The sequence below is a fragment of the Ambystoma mexicanum genome, chromosome 14 (genome assembly GCF_040938575.1).
Source record: "Ambystoma mexicanum isolate Mex_15411 chromosome 14, UKY_AmexF1_1, whole genome shotgun sequence".
Classification (NCBI taxonomy): Eukaryota; Metazoa; Chordata; class Amphibia; order Caudata; family Ambystomatidae; genus Ambystoma; species Ambystoma mexicanum.
The window spans coordinates 80807586-80833880 of NC_090940.1; the positions used below are offsets into that span (position 1 = coordinate 80807586).

The 26295-nt window shown below is 44.5% G+C and overlaps 1 protein-coding gene across 2 annotated transcripts in view; it reads left to right on the top strand.

Moving 5' to 3' along the window:
- Nucleotides 1-23993, top strand: part of SPRED1 (sprouty related EVH1 domain containing 1) — a 522489-nt gene extending 498496 nt beyond the window's left edge. For both annotated transcript variants that reach the window (XM_069638551.1, XM_069638550.1), the window contains 2 exons: nt 4497-4646; nt 9034-23993. In XM_069638551.1, the coding sequence (XP_069494652.1) occupies nt 4497-4646; nt 9034-9693 (810 nt within the window). In that variant the 3' untranslated portion in view covers nt 9694-23993. The remainder of the gene's footprint in view (nt 1-4496; nt 4647-9033) is intronic.
- The last annotated feature ends 2302 nt before the right edge of the window (nt 23994-26295 follow it).

Consider the following 26295-nt stretch of genomic DNA (forward strand, 5'->3'; position numbering starts at 1 on the left):
TGAAGTCCATCAAGTCCCTTCTCAGCATGATGTCCTTGTGCATCTTCCTAGTGCACCTGCGCAGATTGCGGATGCGGCCACTACAAGAGTTCCTCGACGCCTGCTGGATGCAAGCGGCGGGCAGCTTCGAAGACAGGATCTCGCTCAACGAGACCTTCCGCCAAGCAATGCGCGTGGGTGCCCCACCACCGGATCTGTCGGCGGTTATGGACTTCCAGACCCCGGCACATCAGGAGACGGTGACGACGGACGCCTCCCTGAAGGGATGGGGTGAGCACACCGGAGATCTCCACTCAAGAGGCCTTTGGCTCCCGGAGGAGAGGTCACTCCACATCAACGTACTGGAGCTCCGGGCCGTGTCCTAGGCCCTCAGGTCGTTCCTTCCGTCCCTCAAGGGCAAGGTGGTGAGGATCTTCTCCGACAACACCACCACAATGTTCTACATCCGGAAGCAGGGAGGTACCAGATCCCCAGCCCTATCCAAGGAGGTACAGGATCTGTGGCACTGGGCCGTCGCCCAAGGGATGTTTCTTGTACCCTTCCACCTGGCAGGAATAAAGAACACCATCGGCGACTCACTCAGCAGCGAGCTGCGCTCGTGCCACGAGTGGGAACTACGACGGGATCAAGTGGATCTGCTATTCCAATGATGGGGTCATCCCCAGATCGATCTATTCGCGACGGCAACGATCACTAAGTGTCGGAGGTTCGCCAGCAGGTTTCGCCAGCCGGAGAGCATGGGCGACTCATCAACCAACTCAGACGGTCCCGGTGCAGGATGATCCTCGTTGCACCGGCGTGGCCAAGACAGATCTGGTTCCCGGACCTTCTGGACATGTCAGCGCCCCCGCCCCCCAAGTCAAACTGCCGACGCACGCGGATCTCCTCACCAGAGAAGGAGGCGCCATCCTCCACCATGACCTGGAGTTGCTGAACTTGCAGGCCTGGCTCCTGCAGCTCTATAGTTTGGAGGGTACGATATCCCGGCGGACTGCAAGGAGGTGCTTGCAAACTCCAGGGCGTCCTCGATTCTCAAGTGCTATGGACATAAGTGGAAGAGGTTCTCTGTCTGGTGCCGTGCACAGAAGATTAACCTTCTGCGGATTACGGCCCCCCAGGTGCTGCCGTACATACTGTCGCTGGCCAAAGTGGGGCTAGCGCACGCCTCCATCAAGATACATCTAGCGGCAATCTCCCGCTACACCAGAACTCCAGGACGATCATCTTTGTGGTCCCATCGTCTGGTGAAAGAGTTAATGAAAGGATTGTTCCGATCATTCCCGCTGGTGAAGGCTCCAGCCCCGGCGTGGGAGCTCAATGTGGTGCTGAGCAGGCTCATGGGGCCGCCATTCGAGCCTCTGCATTCGGCACCGTTGAAGTTCCTCTTGTGGAAGACTGCGTTTCTTGTGGCCATCACCTCCGCACGACGAGTGGGAGAGATCCAGGCCCTCTCCTGTAAACCTCCATACCTGACTTTACACGAGACGAGGGTGGTGCTGAGGACGCACCCCTCCTTCATGCCCAAGGTGCCATCGGACTCCCATCTCAACGAGCCCTTGGTGTTAACTGTGTTCTTCCCATCGCCTTCGTCGCCGGCTGCGAGGACTTTGCACTCGCTGGAGGTAGCTAGAGCGCTGAAGTTCTACGTGGACCGCACGAAGAGCTTTTGGAAGACATCACAATTGTTTGTGAACTTTGGCACTGTGAACCAAGGGAAGGCCCTCTCGAAGGCTTCCATTTCCAGATGGCTCTCCGGCTGAATCGTGCACTGTCACCGGTTGGCTAACCGACCGTTGCCCGGCCGTTCGAGAGCCCACTCGACCAGAGCGATCGCTGCTACCACGGCGTTCTTGTCTGGTGTGCCCCTGCTGGACATCTGCAGGGCTGCTACGTGGAGGTCGACGCACACCTTCACGAGATTCTACTGCGTTGACTGGGATTCCAGGGAGGCGTCCAGGGTCGGCCAGGCAGTGCTGCGCAACCTGTTCGCCTGAAGGTGGGCCTGGTGAGGAGGTAAGAGTTGCTTAATGAAATGCTTAATGTTGACCCTTGCCACCTCCCCTGGTTGTGCATGTGTGTACTGCTATGTATTCTTATATTCATGAGCATGTGAATCCATGCCAGACCCCATGCTGGAGAAGGAACAAGTTACTTATCTGTAACTCTTGTTCTCCAGCATGGGTCTGGCATGGATTCACATGCAAACCCACCCTCCTACCCCTCTGCGGCTCTTCACTTGGTCCTACTGCCACTTTACGTGCTACCAAATCTGAAGATGGCTGCCAGAGGAGGGGCTTAGGTAGAGGGCAGTCATTGGCTGGGGGCAGTATGATGCAGAGACCAGTGATTGGTTACTAGTAGAAAGACAGTTCAGAAACAAAACTGATTTTATCTTTACTGAGGATCCCCAGCCTGACGACGGGGAATATTCATGAGCATGTGAATCCATGCCAGACCCATGCTGGAGAACAACAGTTACAGGTAAGTAACTTGCTCCTAACTGAGCACGAACACACGAGAGAGGGCTGGGCACTCATTCTAGGATTCAGGTAGACATTTAGGTCGGCAATGTTAACCTTATGAGACAAGACAACAGTAAGAGGTGTGTTGTCCCTTCATACACTGAACCTGAGGATTCTAGACTCTTGACTTTGTGGAAAAGATGGCTGGCGGTCTGAGCCCAGACTCCACTGTAGGGGCATTAGAGGGCCTGCTGTTCAGTGGGATGCATATGAACCTCCAATGCACCACCTGGAGAGACTTTGTGAAATAAGGGATTTGGCGAGAAATGCCCAAGAAAGTTCTTGAAAAGTCTTCAGGCAGCACAGCATAGGTCACAGGTGTAGGTTTTCTTGCATCGTCCAACACAACTTTTCCAGTCTGTAATCTGTAGGGTCATGATAGCTTCACACCAAGAGGAAGCTCTTTATTGCACTAGCCACCAGAACATCCACCAAGAGAGCAGGCTCTAGGGTGGGGGCCCAGTGGTGACTGCCCATTCCTGAGGAGAACCTTGGGTAAGAAGCATGGTAATGAGGCCTCAAGCATTGCTTTCGTAGGTCTAGTCCTAGCCTAGAAAGCTGCCAACAGGGGATATTACCATAGATGGTCTACTGTCCACTCCTTTTTCCCTCCCCCAAGACACCCCATCCTCCATAGGACCATCAAAGGTTCCCCTGGACCGGGACTGGTTGTGAATGACTTGAAGGGTGAGGCAGATCCTTTATAACATAGAAAAAACAATTGTGTAATATGGCTAAAGTAGAAGGCCTCCACTCACTTGAATATGATCTTCGCAATCCTCTCGCCATTGAGCCTGAACCCGCTAAATGCCCTTGATGGAGTGAAGGAGATGCATCATGGAAGGTCTGGAGAGAGGGACCAGTACTGAGTAGTGGACACGCTCGGAGGAGTGAAGGAGAGCTGACAGACACAGGTGAAGCAGAGAAGAGAAAGTAGTGACATAGGAGTAAAGGAAAGCCAGTACGGCTGAGCCAAGGAGGGGACTGAGGGAAAGGAGGCAGAATCCTCAGCCAAAGAGAGGGTAGAAGACAGAAGCCCTGGCCAAAAAGGAGGTGAAGCGAGGCATGGCCATGGGGCAGAGAAAACGGGGATCTAGACCATAACACCACAAATGACAGAGACATTGACGAGTAAGGTTCTGAGAAAGGAGAGGGCAGAGGCCAATGCAAGAGAAACAAAGGGCAGCGACCATGATTCAGAAAAAAGAAAATGCCCATGGAGAGGACTGAGAAAGAACGGATTGAAGTCCTTTAACCAGAGGAGAGCACTCCCAATAAGGGGCAGAGAAAGAAAGTGTGATGGCACTAACGTAGGAGAAAGGAAGAATGGCCAAAAAGAGGACAGAGCCTTTAAACCAGAAGAGAGAATGCACAATAAGGGTCAGAAAAAGAAAGTTTGATGGCACTCGCCCAAGGGGATGTCTGAGAAGGGCATACACACTGAGCGAGGAAAGAAAGAAAGGTTCAAAGAAGTAAGAGGAAGAGTGGGCAGAGGCCCTGGCAACAAAGAAAGGGAGAGTAAGACAACAAGGTCACCTGGGGACTGAGCCATGGAGAAGACGTGTATAGAGAACGGTCACCTGGGGACTAACTAAGGAAGAATTCCAGAAAGAATTCATGTAGTGTGCTCTACTATCCTGACACTTCAAAGAAAATATATCAAATACATGTCCTTGTTGTGGTGTTTGTTGCAACATATGGCAGTTTCCTGTGGTTTATACATCCCAGTTTGACTGTCGTTTTCCAAACACTGTTTTCTTACATGATTTACGCCCCCATTGATGCAGTTTGCTATGGGAAATATAGTGTTTTCCCCCCTCCTCGTCCATGGGAAATTAAGGTAGTTAACAAATGCTAGATCTTCCCTATGGGTTAGCTGCTGTTTACTGGGTGGTTGAACCTTTTCTGAGAATGTTAATATGTGGAAGTATGATTCGAATGATGACTAACATGGGCTTTGTATTTCCGTTTCAGGCACCTATGGACAATCCTTCCAACTCTTTAACAAGAGAACACTTTTTCCGACACAACTCTGTAGTTACCGATGATCCTTATAGAAGCTCGACCATCAGGCCCTCACCGTTTGAAGATCTGAACTCTAGAAGAGCCTATTTCCATAGCCAGGTAAAGGTGCCCACCTCTGTGTCTCTAGAAATACCATGAGGGGAGCAGCTTCTATAATTTCTGCATCTGGTGTTATGATTTTCATACTGAAGGGCAGGTGGAAGAAACTGGTTCGATAAATGAAGCAATGGAAGGCAGCCGATGGACTCAAACCAGAGAAGCTCATCCCAATACTTGAATTCCAATCATGAACATTAGTTCTCAGAGATGCAGCCCAGGAAAAACAATTTCTAGCCACACACAATGTGGCCTGAACTCAACCCCTTGGTAGCATAAGAATTTGGGATATTACATCGCTTCCCATTACGCTCTTGTAGCTTCAGTTCCCATTGCTAAGGGGAAGTTAAATGTAAATAAATTGCAACCGGAGTCCCACGCATTGAATACCTTCACCTGCAGGGCATTGCTGAGGGTCTACCTATTGTGCAACAGCAGCCACCACTATAATGAAGCCCTCGTTAGCGCATCAAAAGCCTGCGCAAAGCGTCCCTCTGATGAGCTGGCAGCCACTTTTCCTGGCAAACAATTCTAGCTGTTGGCTGCCTGGATGACTAGAATGTTGTAACATTTAATCGGGTGTCTTTCTAGTTTTAAGTTCAGTAGGGCGTTCCCCTCTTGTTTTAGACTTAATGGCAGTCAATAAATCTCCCAGTTTTCTGGAGGTTCAGGGCCTCATTGTAATAATAGTGGTACCAGAGGCTCCAGATAAGATTTAGAAATTCGAGTAATTTACTGCCTGTTTTTTGAAGCTGGGGTTAAAATGAAATAATAAAATAAAGTTTGCTGTTGCAAATGGGGGTATATTTAAATCGTTTAACTTCTAGTAATCCATTGTGTCCTCCGACGTATTCCTTATCTTACATAATTCGTCTCCAGCCAGCAAGCTGGAGACGAATTATCTAAGATAAGGAATACATCGGAGGAACATCCCATCGAAAGAACGTTACCAGGTAAGAAGTAACTTGTTCTTCTATGCACCTGAATAACCCTGCAATCTAAAAGCCTAATGCTGACCTTAAAGTTCCTTTTCAAATCGGACCATAATAATAGCGCGCTTTGCCGTGGCACTGCTCTGCTGATACCACTAATCCTAACATCTGTGGAGCTGTATCTGGGAACAGGCTTCTATGGGTTTGTGTTGTATTCTCCTTTTTAGTTAGGAGTGATTTTAATATTTTTTGCGGGGGTTTCTATTTTTAGGTAGTAAATATGGCAGGTACGCCACTTGGCTGTACGACTGATGGTAATGGTATAAATAAGTGATATTTGAAATGTCTTTTGTTTCAAATACCACCACATTATTGCTTTTATTCTAAGTATATCTTCTCATTTGGCACTAACCTCAATTACTCATAGTCTCTTCATTAACATTGGAAAGGAGATGGAGTGGCTAAAAAATTACCTTTGGTGCAGTGTCTTCCCTTAAATATAGGGTGAAGCCATATGTGTCCCATGTGAAGTTAAAGCTGTCAGAGCATGAGGGGTGCATTAGAGAAATGTGGGTGCAATGCTTGGGGGAGGGGGCAAAGGTGACTGAAAAAGAAGCATGTGAAATGTTAGTACTGTGAAAGTATGGGACATAAAGTAATGAAAGAACAAGTAAAAACACCAGCAGCAGCCTTTCCCATAGATGAGTGTATATGTGAGTGACAAACTTAAGTAGATGCATTGGGCACACAGCAACAATCGGGGCATGTCCCCTGCAGGCTCGTTTAAAGCCTCTCTGCTCCAGGCCTATCCCCCGTAGAAATTGCAGCAAATGCAAAGCACACAAAGAATAAACCTAATGTGCATTTTCGTTGTTTTCACTGAAAAGCAGATTTGATCTCCATGGAGAGTTTGCAGGCTATGTCAGTCCTAACCGAATTCCAGAAAGTCTACTTACAGATAACTACACCAAACCCCATTTGTTTTTCCTAAGGAGAAAAGTGCCCTCAAGATTGTAACCATCTTCTTTAGATTACGGCGTCCCTACCCACCCTTTCATTCTAGCAGCTGTGGGAGTACCTACCTGTGACCTGCACCCTACAATTGACCGCATGTGCGAGGTGTGGAGGTATGAGTGTCACTGCCCCCTGCCTCACACAGACCGCTGAGTAGCATTTTGGTGGTAGCTCCGGCTGTTTCTGAAAGGAAGTAAGTTGCAGGGGACAATTGCATGCTGTTTGGCACAACCTTCTAAGACATGTTTGTGCTCCCCGTTAGTAGTAGTCGTTTATATAGCGCCTTTTGTTGTAAATATAATAAGATGGATGAGGGTTGGTTTCGGGGGTTTTACTATGGGTGCTGTTTTATGGAAAGAATAATCCTAGGGCTGAAGACGGCCACTTTAGGCTTAAGAGAGTGGGCTAGAAGAGTACGGAAATAGGGCAAAATGTTGTGTTGCTTATAAGTTTAAATATATATAAATATATTCCAGCGGATTCTAAAAAAAAATTCTATACTACTCCTCGAACACTTTGAGGGTTGGGGCGACAGTATTAGTCTACTGCCAAAATGGCAGACAGGCTTTAAGAAGGGAATGGGGATGCTCCTAAATGGCGTGCTGGTGAAATGTTTACAGGGACTGGCATGGGCTCAGGGGGCGCGACCGGCATACCTGGCCTCAATAGATCTGGCTGTGGCCTTTGATTCGGTAGACCAAGCCCTTTTGTGGAGTAAGCTACAGAGATGGGGAATTCCTCCGGGGTTATTAAGACTTCTGATAGGGATACACAAGGAAACAGCTATTCAAGCTATCTCGCCCAATTAAAACCTTTAGAGAAGTGAGCCTGGGGTGTGTCCTGGCCCGTTCCTCCACAATGTACACATGGCATATCTGGGCCCACATTTACAAGCTGCGGATTTGGCTTCACCCAAGATAGCTCAAAACAAGGTGGTGTGGACAGGGAACGCAGATGATTTTCTTATTTTTGGTTTTATTCCTGTGGGCCTCCAGCGGGTACTCAATGCCTTCACTGAATTTGTATGTGAGAATGCTTTGAAGGTGAATCCAGATAACACCAAAGTTATGGAATTCTCAAATAGGCGGAGGCCAGCTTCCTATAGCTGGAACACACAAGTCACCCCAGTTGAGAAAATTGAGTCTGATCTATTTAGGTTTTTTCATCACACCCAAATCCTCTTTGACTCAGATTCAGGAATGGCTTCACTCTAAGGCAGTAAAGCTTGCTACGCAAATGCAACATGTGGGTGCCAGATTCGGCAAGATTTCCTTGTTGCCTTGCATTCAATTCTATATGGGCAAGATTATTCCAAAATTAGTCTATGGAATGGAGATTTATAATCCCAGATTGATTGAATACTTACTGATTCTGGAAGCACTCGGGCGCATGTTGCGTCTCCCTCCTTCCGTCCCGCATTCTAGTATCAGATACAAACTGGGGTTGGATTCTCTTAAAGCCAGGGCATTGTGGCAATATATCTCTTTTTTTTTAGGAAGTCACTTATTCCTGCAGGAAAGTCTCTGTGGGAGATGTTTGGGGAGGTGGCGGAGGGGAGGGGATCAAGTGCCTTGGTGGAAATAAAAGATTGTGCATATGTGGCATGGCCGGAGGTTGGTTGCTCTGAAAAAGATCTGATTGCGTATCCTGAAGGGGTGAAAACACTGTTCTTTAAAGCCGACTGGGCGCATACAGTTGCAGATTTCCATACACACCCCGTTGCATCCCATCTTGTATTGGATCATAAAAAGCAGGGCTGCCTGGCCCCCGATTTATTGATATATGCTAGTTGAGGGGCCTGTTCTGCATTCTAAGATTTAGGCTAAATCGAGAGATTCTATTAAGATATGGGTTGGTCAATGAGGCAGGGTCCCATTGTAGGTTTAGTAAGAGTGCGTTGGCCAAAGAAACAACTCGGCACTTGTTGATGGGTTGTCCTGCATTGGTACAGGCTCGGACTAAATATTTGTATACATTTATAGAAGAAAGTACTGAGAGAGAGGATTCAATTTGGTACCGCCGTTTGTCCAGGACCCTCACATCAATGGTTAATGCAGTGGTGGTATTCCTGGTCTCTTTGAAACTTTAGCAGTGGTTCTGAGGGGTCCGTTATATCTGAAATTCCTTTGGGAATATGGAAAACGGAAGTGTTCTTTTTATAACTCGTTCTCTGTAACACTTTGTGATGTTTTAATCTGTTTTGTTTTTTATTTGCTTTTTTTTATTCTACTCTTGTTTTTAATTTTGCTGATTGACCGTACCTAATTCTTTGAAAATTATAAAACGTCGACTTGTTTAACCAATAAAACAAAAAACAATATATATATATATATATATATATATATACATATATATATATATATATATTCCATGCCTTAATCATGTGCATACCTATATTCTAGGTGTAATCAGCTAAGTTTAAAGACTCCATTTTTTTTCTACAGGTCCCGTTTAAGTCAACTCGGCATGTCAGCTTTCAGGACGAAGAAGAAATAGTTCGAATTAATCCTCGTGACATTATCATCCGGCGGTATGCCGACTACAGACACCCTGACATGTGGAAAAATGAGCTGGAGCAGGAGGACCTGGACCCGAGCGCCCCAAGGTCCAAGCATGAGCAGAAGAAATCGGACTATCTCTACTCTGGCGTAGATGGAACAGAGCTGAACTCTATCAAAGACTCCAAAGGGTCCGTTGTCTTTAAGACTCAGCCGTCCTTGCTAAAGCTCAAGAAGTCCAAGCGCAGGAAAGAGGACGGCGAAAGGTCACGGTGCATCTACTGCCAGGAACGCTTCAACCATGAGGAAAACAGCCGGGGCAAGTGCCAAGATGCGCCCGACCCCATCCGCAGGTGCATCTATCAAGTGAGCTGCATGCTGTGCGCGGAGAGCATGCTCTACCACTGCATGTCGGACTCCGAGGGGGACTTCTCCGACCCCTGCTCGTGTGACACTGGCGACGACAAGTTCTGCCTCCGGTGGCTAGCCTTGGTGGCCTTGTCGTTCATCGCGCCCTGTATGTGCTGCTACCTCCCACTGAGAGCGTGCCACCACTGCGGTGAAGTATGCGGGTGCTGCGGGGGGAAACACAAAGCTGCTGGATGACCAGGGCCACCCTGCCAGTCAGGAGTTGAAATGTCTTTCCTTGGTCCAGGCGGAAACAGGCCTGGATTTTCTGCGTCTTTTTTGGGCGAAACAGAAAGGGAATCTTAACCGGGTGTAAGAAAAGCCGAGGTGCGTCGAGAAAGTCGTGTGAACCATTGGACCTTGGTGTTCTGTATTATGCTAAACTTTCACTTTTGGGCACCAGGCTTCACGTTTTAGGCTCTGAAGAAGGATTGCGATGGAAGCCATCTTTTTTTCTCTGTTGGCAAAAGAGAAAACGCGCATTGTCTGGGAACATACTAAAAGGGATTCATTCTTTAATTGCATTTTTGTACATTTGCAGTGTCCAGGTGATAGTGGCGCTTAAAAAAATGAAGAGAAAAAAACGATCTGTTGCTGTCAACGTGGAAGTGGCCTTGAACGTGCGCTAGTGCCATGAGGATGAGATCGAAAGCAGCGAGTACTTGACAATGGATAAAGGAAATGGGTTTTAAACAGCAACTAAATCATGTATTAGCTATTAGGTTTTTGGAAGCAATTTTAAGTATAATTAACAAATGTTTATATTTAACTAAATGTACGGTACAAATGAACCCACATTGAACCGCTCCTTTCCCCTCTGTTTGCCCTTCTCGTTGTCCAGCCACTAATGTAGACCACGGCCAGGCCTGCAAACCCACATTCCAAGGTGTCCAGTGACGACTATCTATTTCAAATAGGTACACTGCTTCCCAGTACAATATTTGTATTCATTTACTATGCCTCTAGCCAATTGCTCCGTTCTAGTGACCTTTCAGATGTTTGGCTCAGCGGTATGGAGGTCATCATTTTTGTAAAACACAGATACAACTGTCTAAAATGTTCTTAATAGGAACACAACATTTATTTTTTATATAAATATGCCTTTTAGTTTCAACATGATAGCAAAAAGAAATAAAAAGCGAATGCTTAGTCAGCAATCTCATCACTTTCGGGGTTTCCCTCCGACGTCGTTCCAACCAGCACTTAGCAAGGTGTACCCTTTCCTACTGTACAGAGACAATGCACCCACTGTAGCTAGACCCCGCCGCAATGTTGTGTATGCCAATGCGTCATAAAGGGGAGAGCAGTATTTCATGAAATCTGTTTGGTTATATCGCCGCTTTGGTGAATGGCAGTCCTCTGTCTGTCATTTGTGGGGGGTTTCCCATGGCATGAACTATTCCGCGTTTTCTTTTATTGAAAAGGACTCGCATGCTGTTATTTTGAATGAATGAATGAATGAATGAATGGATGGCTATGCCTGGCTGGGTTCTAAAATCTGTAACTTCCCTAACAGTACAATTCCTAAATAACCATGTGCGCTAAATTGTAGGGTTGCTGAGAATAAGAACATAACATGTGCTGCAAATAGACGCCCTTTCACCATTGTCCACTCCTTTCCCCTAGCCTGGTTCGCTGGGCCCAAGCTCAAAATATGGAAGGGAACATCACAAAGAAAGACAAGGTTAAATAAAACATTACACGCAATCCGTCATGCCTGCAGCTTACTCGCCAATAAGACGTTAGAGTTTTTCTCTTTGTCCCGCTGCAGCGTTTCTCTGGACCCACTGCAGACTCTTGAGCTGCACACAGAAGATATTCTGCCTGTTACATTGGCTGCTGTTAATTGGGGGGGCGCAGGGATCCTAGCATGTTCTCAACAGACCTCCAACTCAAATTATAGTCCAAAAAATGAGAGGTAACGCACATGAATAAGCAAGAGCTGCTTCTTTGGTCTATAGTCCACACCCTACCGTGTCTTTTCTTCCCACATTTTAGCTTTCTTCCTTACAAGAGCGGAATATCCATTTCCATGGCTGTCCCATCCCAGTGTGGTCTGTTCCAAAATACCGGTTCAAACATCTCTGTGCGAGTGCCAACTGCAGCCACAGAAAAGAGTTTCTGCGCCCTTGGCCGTCATCAGTATGCAAGGTGTCTACACCTGGATTACTCTACTTCCTTAGGGTGAAACACCAAGCAATTCAAAATCTTGGCTGAAATCCCCAATTGAGCACGAACAAAAAACTAAAATAGCATGTTCTTTGAATTGATGGCCATACCCGTGGATAATATCCATGTTTGCAGTGCCTGCAAAGGCAGTCCAGCCCGTAATGTAAGGCACATCTCTGAGCAAGTGTCAACACCATCATTGGTTGTCATGAGTGAGATGCTGCAGGCCCTCTCGCCACGGAGAGCAGTGAGTTGCTGCTGTTCCTCCCTACTCCACAGCAATTTGCCTGGCATTTAGGGCTGGACTGCCCTCATGGACAGGAGCAGACTGATATGCAATTGGATACTCCCCTCTAGTAGGGCTTACAGATTTTTATTGTGATTGAGGTTTTCATGAGTGGGCTAGGGCAGAAAGAACAAACCAGTTTAGCTTTTATTCTTTTTCAGTAGAGGACCTCCCGCTTTGTTCACAAACTATAGTGAATCATCATTTTTTAAGAGACGAACTAAACATGGGCTGACTGGCGAACCAGTTTCAAGTTTGGTATTTTACTTTACTATACCCCAAAACACTTAAATAAGGATAGTTTATTTTGCACAGTTATAATGGTATTCATTAGCAGTGATCTCCTTTTTAGCATTGCCTGGGATAAACTCTTAAGGTTCATGACCGGTTGCAGTTCAAGACTGGTTTGCACTTAAACATCACTTGTGATCAGACCTGGAAAAATGGGTGGCTCAACGATTTAAACCGTGTTTGAAAAATGCAGTTTGTAAATCCATACATTGAATAGACGTAATATTGGAGTATGCTTTTACTACTTATTTTACATGGTTTACACTGTACGTTTGTCTCTTTCCCTAGAAAGTTTTGTATGCAAGTGAGGTATGCTTTTAACACTTATTGTATAGTCAGTGATCCTCACATGTTCGTTTCATGTTGCCAAAACTTGAGATTCTGTATGACATCATGTCTGTTGGTAGTTACGAACGTCTTCAATTTCACAAATAAGTGCAGCGTCTTTTATAGCTCGTGATAGATCTTGTTATGGGTGAACGCTGTCCTCCATTTGTAAACCGTGAAGGAACTCTTTAAAAACTGGTGGTTCTAATAAACCACCCATCTCCACTTCAGCATCGGCCGATAAGACATACTATTCACCTAAAGCTGATTCAGGTTCAAAGCATGTGTCACACAAATCCAGTGGCGGAACGTTACTCTTCTCAGAATACGAGCATGCAGCATTGTTTTTTTAACCCCACTCCTCTGACTGGATCATTATAGTACAAGTTTGAATGGATGTATAACATTTGGTGTAGATGAAAAGATCAGGATGAGCTATGTGTAGAAAACATACATGCATTTATTTGTGCACACACAGGTATTTGTGTGAACGCGAAGTGACTTTGTAACTCATCATGGTTCTTGAGAAGGAATTCCTTTGACATCTGGCCAAAATGTGTTCATCAAGCCGCTCCCATTTTCTTCACCACTGAGGGCATTTGTTTTTCTCTCACAATTCCTAAATTGTTTATTCAGAATTGGGGGAGTGAAAGTATTGATGAAATTATGACAGCTCATTATCACAAAAGGAAATGTTATTGCAACACATGCATTGATATCAATGTGATGCACAAAAAATCATACACACCTGAAATAGATTCAGACTTTTTCCATATCTGAGAGACTATAAAACATCTAAGGCGTTGTGAGGTGCAAGACCTAGCCTCCTCTTTACTTCATCAGGAAGTTGCAGTACATCTCACCTGGAGTCACCATGAAAGGGAGCACCTCTATACAAATATGTAACATAATGAATCCATACATTTTAAACCTATATTTAAAATCACAAATCAAGTTAGGAAAATATTTCTCCAAGAAAAGTGTTCTGATTTGTGTTGTCCTAACATCATTCAATATATTTAATCTCCATTGCCATGGATAACTTAACCTTTATTTCAAAATGAATGTTCGGATTCATATCAGTCAGCAAAATGTACTAGCCAACCACATTAAAGATTATTGGGTACTAACAATGTTCTTGACTTGATGAAAGTATTTACTTAAGTGTGACAAATGTTCAGAACCCGGATGTATTGCCAGTAAACTAATATTTATCATTGCAGCAGAGGTTTCACACTAACACAACTCCCTTAATTCGGGGCCACAGTTAGTGATGTGCAACACCCTTAGGAATGACGACCACACTGGGGGGATGGTCTTACTTTGTGCTACAGCAAAAGAGAAAACACAAGCTCTTGTTAGAGAGGCCCCCATCAAGATGGGATGCTTTCCAAGATCCTTTACTTTGCCCCAAAAGGAAGAAGCTGTATTTCCGGAATTCTGCGTTATTACCTCACTACCAAACTCCCACAAACAGTGGTTTCAAACATAACCGCATTAGATTCCTCCAATCCAAGAGTAAATCTAACCCCCTGGAGGATGACGTATCTTGGACGTAAACCCAAAACTGTTCTCTTCACATCATCTCAAAAGCACGTTTCCTTAGAAAAGCAGCCTGCATACATCTTTTCCAAGTGGATTCTATCATCAGTCTTAATGCAGAAAACCATATGAAAGCGGTAGCCTTTAAATGTTCCTGCTTAGGATTGGCCTAGCCTTATGTGATTTACAAGATTTCACATTAGTTCTCATGTTCATCATTTGAAAAGAACCTGGACACCATGCTAACTGGTCTATTCGGGCAAATAATTTGATACCGATGCTTTTCAAAGGATAGCATTACAATATTGATTTGTAATTAAGAAAAGCCTGTACCACAAATAAAGCGGTAACCTCTGCAAGTTTAAATATTCACATTTCCCATGAATAGTGACTTCTAATTTGTTTTCCCCTAACCCATCAAGGCTATTTTTTGTATGGTGTCTTTTTGAGACGTCAAAACCAGTCCCTTTAAGATTTGTGAATTTTTGCTGCCATTTACAGCAACTTGGAATTGGGGCAAATTCCCCTCTATGAACAAACTGCCAAATTTGGTAAATGAACATAAATTAAAAAAAGTAGATTCACCAAATTAACCAGAAATGATTACCAAAACTCTGAACAACCGCAGTCGTTTAAGGAAATAAAATTCCAATGCAGAAATATCAGTGTGTTTTGAATACATTTTAACATAGGCGCTAGAACGCCTATTGGTGAAATACATTTTCCGAAATTAGTCCTTTTGTATATTTGTGATATTAAATGTTTAAGTCTACTTCCCATATATTAAATAGCATTGTTTTAAAATAACAAATATTTCCTGTATTTATCCGCAGCGAATCCTTCCTTAGAAGCATACACTTTAAAAAAAATCTTCATTTTTCTAAAGTTTATGAATTCCAGTATAGCCATGTTAGAGGGCTAATTTTTTCCTGCAGTGGTGCTGCCACATCTTGAGTGTTGATGTTTTTACCCTGCGTGATGTACATATTCAGATAAGGAGGCAAAATAGTATTACTTTTTAGAGAAAAAAAATACATTGTCAGATATCGTAGTTATTGCCAACTGGTTGGGTATTCTCAAATCGACAAATTTACAACTAAAGCTGAGCTTATTTGAAGGAGTATACAAACGATACAAATCTCCTTTAGGACAAAAGGTATTGTGAAATTCCTCAGGAGTGAACCAGCTTCTGGCAGCTTACTGAAACACATTATTTTAATAGTCGAATGAGAAATTGGCAGAGTGGAACCATTAAAGGGAGCGAGAGAGACTATGTTCAACCACATTTTGTTTTGCTCAATAACAAATTGAAGGCGAAAAATCCACTATTTTTCCAGTGCTTTTTCTATGCAAGTTTTTTTTTTGTTTAGTTAATGTATTTTATGTATTGGTGTATGTACTGGTAGTTCTGCAGTGTATATTACTGTCATTGTGTAGCCCACGTATCAAACATATTACCAATGTAAATAGCTATCTGTAAATTATCCCCTCTTTTGTGTAATATGCTTACCCTAAAATATAGCATTTATATTTATGTCAGGATGAACTGACAACTTTGTGTACATAGCTCATGTTGAAGTATTTCACATTGAAAAGAAGAGAAGGGCATTTGTGGAGAACTATAGAAGTTGTGACAATTGAAAGTTCGCTCTAGTTTTGTACTGAAAACAAAAAAATAGATTTGAAAAAAAAATTGGCTAGATGAGGTGATTTTATGAACACAACTTCAGCAGCATAAGATGATTTTGTTTGTTTTTATGTTTGAAGCTGCTATTCCGACCGGCAGCCCGGCAGAGGTTAGAGACTATTTTCAGCAAGAACTTAGTAATAAAAATGAAACTCTTTGTTTTATATTTAAAATTATTGAAATAAATACACTGCATTTTAGATTTGTAGCCTGGATTTCGATACACAGTGATGTATCGCTTCTGAAGAAGTATACATAATAGAATGCTCGTTTCAGCCTGCATTATTACTCTCATGAAGGATGCACTGTTGTGTTAGGACAAGGGTCTGCAACCTTTGGCTCTCCAGATGTTTCACACTTCAAACCCTTTCATCTCTAGCGAGGAGTCAATGGTAAGGGGTCATGGGAGTCGTGGTCCAAAACATCTGGAAGGCCAAAGGTTGCAGAACCCTGTGTTAGGAGATCCACCCTAATGCACTAATTCTCAAGATTCTCATTAACTTTAAGGCACAGTGGACAGTTTGTATGTTCTGTCTATTCCTTCTGATGTTGTGCTCGTTTTCCCATTGCAAAAATCCAGACGCTTTGATACGTGGGAAGCTTTGCTATTTAGTTAATGACAAAATCATATTATCCTTGATATTCTAAAATTATTTTAGCATATGTGGTTTATTAAGAAATGGGACTGAAAGGCTGGCTCGATAGGGAAATGGTGGTGTAGAACTATTTCACCCGCATACTCTTAACACACAACCATGTTAAAAAGTTCCCTAATCACTAATCAGCGTAGTGTAATGTTGGGTACCTTTGCTGTTTTTGTGCATGCAGCGCTTGCGCTTAATTTGGAATAATCAGAAATGTCAAGAGTTTTATCATTATCTGACTTTGCTGCTAGGGATACGTCACTCTGCTGCTCCATCCACTCATAGGTGGGATCTAAGAACACACTGTCTTTATAACGAAAGTTAAACATTTCAACAACCAATATATATGGCTCATTTTCATTTTCTTTAACTTTGTCTCCGTTTTAAAGCATTCTGTTGCTTTACAGATACATAAGTCTGTCCCCTCTAGGAACAGTGTCAGTGGTGGCCGATTCCCCATTGGAAGGCTTGTGGGGACACATGGGCCAGATGTCTGCTCAGAAATGTAGTCGGATAAAGAGAAAACCTTTCACGTCATCCATCTGGAAAGGAAGGCAGTGCACCCAGCTCTAAAGACGTTTCTACCAGACAACGCCTCAAGCACTCTCGTCATCCAAACGGGCATAGCATCACATTGATACTAAAATCATTATATCGTTTCATCTGTGGCTCCTTATCCCTGGAGTTCGTTGCTCCACTCGGGGTTCGGTTGCCCCGATTTCCCTTTGGTTAGAGCCCAACCACTTGCACTTTAGATTTATGCTGAAAGCTTGCCTATTTTTTCACTGACCCCTTTTCCTTTCTGTCACTGCTCCTCTTACATTGATGACCAACGCCTCGAGGCAGTTCACTTCGCAGTGGACGCTATACAAATTGTCACACTCGCAATATATGGACCGAATAAACTGGGGAGAGGTATAGGATGCAGAGCCCTGACATAGCAGTCCCAGACTGTCTGACTTTGGCAAAGGAACTTTTCTGCATCTCTGTAGAGCAGAACTTTCAGGTGGAGAGCATAAGCGTGTCATTTTTGAAAGCTATACGCAGAATGCCCATGACCGGCTGGATAAGGATTTATTCTAATGGCACAGGCTGGCGATGCTAATGGTGGGACCTGGTCCATCTGTATTTTTATTTTGTATTATTAAGAACCACACACCAGATTCTGTGCAGCCCAGGCCTGTTAAGTCAGTGCGTCCCACCACGACTTGGCATCGCTTAGCTCAACCTCACGGTTTGTGAGCACACACAGTAGGGGCACAAAACGCTGTTTGAGATCTGTGTGCACATCCTATATGAGGCAAGGAGATCTACTAGAGGATTGTGTGCATTAGTGGGGAAATGATTCTTCTTATGGAGCCTGCAGAAAGCACATGTCCCCACTAAGAGGCAAAAGCTGTATTATATCTCCTTAATCGGCCTAAAATGGGCCGTCCCCGCCACCCATTTAAAAATCCATTTAGCAACGTTCACTGCTTACTGAGGATCTCCCTATTTTTTTTTAATTTACCTTTCTGTTGAAGATTTTTTGGAGACCTTTAAGAACGCCTACCCTCTATTAAGGAGACCGTCATTACCATTAAACGTACTTTAAAAATTAAAGGGCCCACTTTTCTTGTAGCGGTTATCTCGGCCAGAAAGGCAAGTGCAATTTGTTGGAATAAGGCTCTGTGGAGAAATCATCCTAAATTTTGACCAAAAGTAATCATCGACATTCACGTAAACAAAATTCATTCAGGGATTTCCTCAAACGACAAACGAAAGATGGGCTGTCTCATACTGTCCAGATAGAACAAAGGAAAGCAGAGATTCAAAACCTTTTGTACAACTGTGGCTCATTCATCAGAGGGCTATCTGCTTCAAACCAATCTATTTCTATATCATTAATGACATTCATCTATACACGCTATCAAAAAGCTAAGAAATACCTCGTGGGTAGACTCGGAGCTCATTCCAGAAGAGACTCATTCCACAGAATATCCCAATTATTGAAATAATCAAAGCTGCAACGTGGAACCTAGCCCGCAAAGTTTACAATGCACTACTGATTGGATTTGGATGCAAGGTAGGAAGCCGACGAAGGCCATCGCCTTCACCATCGTCTTCACACAATCTCTTCAGATGGCCATTGCGACTTTGTGATATTGTGCTTGTTCTTCATTAATTTTAATGAAGATCCCATAATGGAGAAAGAGAAGTTACTTACCTATAATCTTAGTGCTCCATACTGGGTGTGCTCATTAAATTCACAAACAACTTTCCCACTTTTTGATTGAAACCAGGTGAAATTAATAGGTCTATACTAACGTCTTGTTTTATAGAAACATACATAGGATTAGAACTGTTGCTTGACTACTGAAGGGATACTGGTGCAGCTTGGCTGCATTCAAGTGAGAGGGTGTTTTCTTCTATGGATGTGTAGATTCCTAGATAGTTCCTTCTTCCATGTATTTTTTCTGAAGGCACAGATAATATAATGGCAGTTTGACAGCAGTTACAAAAGTTAATAAAAGAAAAGTGTTGCAAGGTCTATCCAATAAGCACGGCTGTTCCGTATTTATGAATTGAGTGAAGGTACCCATTATTGACAACTCAAAGTACAAGTAAAGGACCTTTTCATCTCTTACATCCTTTTTAGATTGGAATGAACTTTCGGTGGAATGGGGCTTTGCCTAAAAGGTGCTGTGTTGAACAACCCCGCAATCTTTCTACCTTTAAAAGTTTCCAGCGACATGGTATTTTGTTCTTCTAAATATTTGTACATTACTTTTACCTTTTGGGTGTGATGATTTATGATGAGGAAATACCAGAAATCCTCGGACTTTGAAATGCAAGCATTAACTGCATAGAACTTGTCTGGGCTAGTGAGGACAGTCAACTGTGCACAGGACAGTGGACTCCACGGAACAGTCGATTTTGCATTGACTGGAACAGTGATGCCATCACTATGAAAGCGTTCTTTTACTTGGGGCAGGGTCAGTTGTGGTTCTATTGACGTTACATCTGAAGAGGTGTAGGATAAAAATCAATCTAAATATTTTGCAAACATGCTCAGGGTTTTACCCACTGTAACCTTTAACGGGAGGTTCATGTGTTGTGTATCAGATGCCACTATTCCCCCTTCCTACTATGGCATCCTGGCAGAGGATTTTGTAGTTCATAACCCACAACTGTGATCTCACAGCAGGAGGATACAACATTTTCTCTGCCAGTGTCGTCTTCACCTTTTTGGGACTTTTAAGCAGTGAAGGCTGGGATCCTAGTATTTTTAATGTTTTATATATTTCCCACGCACCTGCCCTCTAAACCTTTTGCAATTTTTGCCCATGGGGGCAGTGCAGGAGGGGTGGAAAAGGAATGCAGGTTCGTGGGGCATACACAGCATAAACGTATAGATGGGGAGCTTTCAACTATTGGGTGTTTGCACCTCAATTCCCAGTGACCTCATGGACCGCCCAAGTTTGCTTCTCGTCTAGCAGAGGTCCATCGGAGCCCCTCCATGGAATATTTCCCCATAGTGTATTGCTACCCATCTGTAATTTATATACAAGCTTGAAGTTCATTTCTCACCAGCACACAGGAATTGATTTAAAAAACCGGACCAGGCACTGAACATTATTGCAGGCTTTCTTTAGCATATTAAGGCCAGGAATTAAATATGTCATAGAGACTAAACAAAAAAGTACAGATACCACACTGTTTTGATGTGATGGCTTTAGTTTGTTTCAAATTAATTTCAACATACAGCATTCTATTTCACAAGCATTATATGTTTGTGCATCATCGCAAACGTTCACAAATAGTTTGAAACACGTATCTGAGCTCTGCCATAATCTCTCTCCTCTGGCATCATATGCTGTGTTTCTAAGGCCCCCAAAACGACACACTGGAATTTGGCCTTCACCTTGATCATGCGATCCACAGTCCGTCATGTGCTCTGACAAACGGGATGTCTTCTGAAACGCAAAGCAGCTGTGGCCTTCGAAGCGTTTCCTCATGACAGATCTGCAAACAAAGCCTGCAGAAGGCTGATTGTAAAGTAGATTTGGATGTTGGCGATGCAATACCCACAGCATTCTAGTGCCGGGAAGGCTTCGTGTTCTTGACTGTCCTGTGTATCTTGTGGATTATGATAAGTGGATGCAATAAGTGTTGCCACACCCTTATTGCTGACTAATGTATATTTTATAGTTTTAAAGATTGTGAAGTAGGCTGCAGATGGCTTCCAGAAACAGTGAACGTAAGTGCTGGCACAATATATACTACTATGACACATTTAGTTGGTCATGGGCTAATGGTGGTTATGATACTGGTGTCCCTCTGATTGCCCATAAGGTGCTGATCCAAGTTTCCACCTTGCAATAGTTAAGGCCTCTTCAGTGCTCCACTCGGGTTCACCTCCTCCAGGAACAGACAAGCATATAGGATTCCGTTCACTCAAAGGCAGCAGCGAGAACCTAAGGTGCATATAGTTGAGGCATCTGGTAAGCAACATGTTCTGCTACTTTTACAAGGCATTGGTTGGTGGGACTATTAGCAATTTGTGGTTTGGTTGTCCGATGAATGTCTTCAGAACTTTGAATATCTCTTCACAGTCCCCAGCTGCACCTTTCCTTCAGTGTAAACATATTTTGATGTTCAAGCCTCCCCCTGCAGAACATATATGTCCCTGTGAATATGTCTCTCTGTGGCCTTCTCTCATTGCTCAATGCCTGAATTCTTAACCATCTTCTAACTCCAAGATCCCCTTATGTTTGGTCTCCTCCCAGTGCAGTTCCTATGGGTGTCCGTGCACGAACTACATACCTTTTCACTTTATTACTTTGAACCTTCGGTTTTATCTTGTTTTAAAATTATACTTTTATTTGTCCACTTGATTCCAGACATCAAACCTCCTATGTCAAATTTTCCAATGTAAATAGACATCATTTGGTGAGCAGCCAGCCTGCTTTGTCTTTAACTTTATAAAGGCATTAAAGAGCTGAAAACAATCCCCCACTGCCATAACAGGTGCATGGGATCGAGCCATTCCTTTTAGTACTCTGCCAGCCCTTATTCAATTGCTAATGGATTTCTGGGGAAGTGAGTTACTAGTATAACGATTACCCTGACTTTCAGGGCCGGGGTTCAGCCCGAGCTTAGCTTGGGCCTCATTGTGGCTCAGGGACAGTAACTCCTCTCTCCACCCTTGTAATGGTGTTGTTTATGAGCACCTGCGCCCTTCGTCCGGGCTTCTAGTAGTTTGTTCTTTTCTTCAGGAATGTGGCATTGCGCAACTCACATGCGCTGTTTCCCCATGAAACTAAATGACAAGAGACGTCCTTTTACTTTTTCAAAGACCAGCAAAAAGTGGGGGTAGGAAGATGATGTTGCGTAACTCTGCGGGAAGGGCAGTTTAGTTTCTGGTGGGACTTTGTATAGTGGTAGTGCATTATAAAACTCCAAATAAATGAATACAGAAGCGCCCACACATATATTGAATTTGATGGTAATTGCAGAGGATTAACCAACCCGAGCAACAGCTTTGCTAAGTACAGGGGCAGATCCCACAAAACCTTTCCATAGTTTTAAATCTCACCCGAAGAATGGCCTGCTCTCTTGGCGGGAGAGGCAGTTTGTCCAAAACGAGGGACCTCAAATGCTTTGTTTCCGGGAGAAGAACGTTCTAGAAGGCAAGAGCGGACTGTGGCAGCGAATTGCATTTAGACCCTCTAGCGGAGCACACAAGCATGCATCCATTATAGTTCTGCAGTCCTTATGTCTTGTTGCTTGATGTTTGGGTGAGCACCACCACTACTACAAGTTTTAAGTCGGTGAAGCAAGGTGGCTATTTGCCCACGTCGCAAAGAAGAGTTGAGTTGAAACAATGCAACAACCAACCCGTGCTCTTTTATCCAGTGCTCCTCACCCCAATTAAGGCTTTTTCTTGGCTCCTTGGGGTGAAGGAGCTGTTTAAATTATTAAGTAAGCAGCCAAGTGTTATTTCAATAGGACTAAGGTGATGCCACGTTGTTGCCAGAAAACCAAATGGGTTTGATTCAAAGCGCTTGGACTGCTAAGGCCTATTGGCCATTTTCTTTGGAAGATCCGTGCATAGCACATGGCCTGCCGGGCATTTTCTCTTTGGCTGCTTGGCGAGATCCAGTGTTTCCCCCGCAGAGCACACAGTGAATAAACATTTGGCCTCCCAATCTGCAGTGGCAGAGGAACAACTCCGTTGTATCTAGCAAGAGTTTCTCTGCACTAATTCCTGAATTTAGCACAAGTTACTCTGAACCCCTTTCTTGAATCTAGCAACAGTTCCTGTGCATTCATTTCGTCAATCTAGCAAGTTTCTCTACACCTTATTCTTGAATCTAGGAAGAGTTCCTCTGCTCACATTTGTTCAATCTAGCAACAGTTCCAGTGCATTCATTCCTTGAATCTAGCAAGAGTTTCTATTCACCCATTTTGAATCTAGTAACACTTCCTGTGCACTAATTGAATTCTTCGCCCATTTGTGGCTCCTAGATTTCACCATGAATGAAAGTCTCCAACAGATACCTGGTGTGCAAGTGTAAATCATGTGTTGTCGCGTGCAAGTGCTTCCTCATATTTCCACTCATCATACCTCTGTGCACCCTTTTCAGCGTTCCCCCGAGTACCGGCCTAAAACAATATACTGTAATGCTAATCTAACCAGCATCCACTTGAAATCATCTTTCTGGCAGCCTGATAAATAAACCTGTTGGACTTGTTACATAAATTACTGCAGTGCTGGGTAATTTGTGGCAGACATTTTCACAGACCGACTCTGGTGCAACGCGCCTTCGGTCATTCAGTGCAAATGCAACTTTTGATCTGATCCCCCAGTGCAATGTAACACTGACCTACACTGTGTCAAATTTCCCAGCAGTGGTGCAATATATGCCATCTGATGCTGTTTGCTTTGTTCCGCTGACAGACTATTTAACCCAACTGCTCCCCAACATCTGTACAGAGTCCAGAACCGTGTATTCACAAAGCAAGTCATTGCCCCAGTAGGATTTTCTCACATATAATTGCACATAACTTGACATTATTTTGCCCCTTTTTTCTCTTGTATAACATAAAACAGCAACAGATGTTAGCTTTGAGACTCCTAAATCTTTCTCTTCTGCAAAAGTGTAAATGGTTTTATTTGTGTTAAATGCAGCTGTGTAAACGGTACATAACAAACACTGCCCCTCCTTCACCTCTTGCACAGTGCCATTGGTCCCTCATCTTAGTGACCTCGAAAGTGCCTCACTTGTATATTATTACCATTAAAATCTTAAAAGGCTTTTTTATTACTACCAAGTGAAGTATGATTTTGTTTCTAACCTTTGCCATTGGTGCATTTCCTTTTAATGTATGAGATTATAGCTTGTTACTTTCGCCTATATAATGTAAATATGCATATATAAGTTTGTAACTTTGTTACATCATACCCCTGTAATTTGACATATCAAATAACAATATCATAATAAAACAGTTTCAGTTTTAATGTTTTCCCCCCTGTGGTTACTTATGATTAAAACAATAATGAATTAAACATTTTGAGCCATGCTTTCTTTTTTCCGTGGTATTCTGTGATTTTCTTTTGGTCTTTCGTTTCAGCCTTATGCAATGTGGGGGCTCGACTGATGGATGCTTTTTCAACTTGATGGGTAATCTTTAAATTCATTGCTGACCTGGAAGACATTGATTCATATTCGAATAGCACAGCAGACCTGTGCCAATGTCCTGGCCAATGCGCTCCTCAGCAGGATTATAATAAAACATTATATAACTTGCCTTTATACAGTGCTCACTACATTCAACTCTGTAATTTTGTACCGAAGATAGACTTGTGTTCTTCCTTCCAAAGGTTGAAAGGCATAGTTGTTCCTCAGTGACATCTAGCCTTCCCATCTACGGTAGTATCTCAACCTCAGACTCCCCAACCCACCCACTTCCAGCCACACCCTTATACGACCATGGCGATCAGCACACACTCAAGCCAAGATCTCTACCCCCAAACCCCTTTCCCGTCTATCAGTAACGCACTCACCCAGACTTACTCGCGTACACACTGCCACTCACCACCCCACTCGCATACAGGAGCAGTTCTCAGGCATTCCAGAGTACACCACACCCGCCTTAGACCACTCATTCTCAAACCCAGTACCTTACTCACCCAGAATCATGCGCACACACACCTCCCTTCTCACATACACAAGGGGTCTCATACATTCGGTAATGCACCCCATCCACTCTTCTTCCTTCACCCTTGCACCCTTTTTCTTGAACCTAGTACCACATGCACCCAGAATCCCTCACACCGCTTCTCACAACACACTACCCTACTGACGTACACAAGGACTCTCAGACACTCCCGAATAAACCCCATCTACTCTACATCCTTTACCCTCGCACCCCCATTCCTGAACCCACGCTACACCCCACAAATCATTTCCACCTCTGAACCCTCCACTTGAGCCCCACACACATACTGGCCCATGGCTGCCACCACACAGCCTTCAACTCTCAGACCAGAGGTTTGCCCACTGCTTTCCCCCTCCCAACTACCCCCGCTGATCTATCTGTCACTTCCGAACCCACAGCGTCTCCCACATCCTCTGAGAGCCAACCCTCTAATTCTCAGACCAGAAGTGCACTCTGGTGCTCCCAGAAACAACTGATTCCTATGCCGCTCTCAACAACCCCTGCCCACCACCTCCCACTCTCCCACCTCCCTTCTCCACTTCCCCAGGTGGAAGACTTTCTCCCACCCAAAGTTTCCCACCACCCAGCTTACAACTCCCAGACCAGAGGAGCCCTCCAGCATTCACAAAAACATTTCCCCATCGCCAGCTCAACCCTTGTGCCTACCTTGGGGAACACACCCTGCACCTCTCTCGCCCCGCCCCTGGCCCTCGCCCTCACAGCTACAACCCCAGGGACTACCATACTTCAGTCTATCACATGAGGGGAGCCCCCCTGAGCCCAAAAGCCCCTTCTCACCTCCCGTACCCACCTACCACACTCTCAACCTGTCCCACACTCTCCAAAACCACTCCTCCCGCCCCCAACCACACATCCTCTCTCAAATGCACTCTCGACCTGTCCTGCACTGTATCCAAAACCACCCCAGAGGAATCCCAGGGATGCTGTGACAGCTTAAATCCGAGCCCTCCCCTTCCCAGGCCTACCTCCAACTCTGGCACCACCCCCACCTCCCTCGCCCTGACCACAAATCCCTCTGCAACCATTGCCCACCAACCTCCCACCCTCTCCATCCCACCGTTCACTACCAGAAGGCCAACCCCTTTGCTCAGCTTGACACGTCTTGCCTTTTCCCGAACCATTGCCTCAACCCTCTCCCCCGCAGACCTCTCACACTCCTTCAACACCCAAACGCCCACAACTCACAGGTAGACAACGCCCCTCACCCTCAACTCTGCATGCCTCGCCAGCCCTGCATCTCTTTATCCACCTCTTCTCTCCTAGCCCCATTACCACATCCCCTCTACCACCAGTCTCCCTCCATGAAGACAGCCTCTCCCCCTACCCTCTCCTTCAACCCTCATCCTCTCCCTTTCCTCTCTCCGTGCACCAATCCGTAACAACTCCTAGACAGACTCCTCTGAATGACTCAGCACCTCTCACCACCACGCCTCAATCCTACGAGCCATTCGCTACCAACCATACTGCCCATCCCATGCCACTACTATGTCGTAGACCTGCAACCGCCCACCCTCTCTTTCCGGTCCCGAACCACCCACAACTCTTTATGCACCCAATTACAGTATCCCCTCCCGACCACATCCACCCTTCCAATTACCCAGCCCTACCAAATCGACCATCTCCCCCAT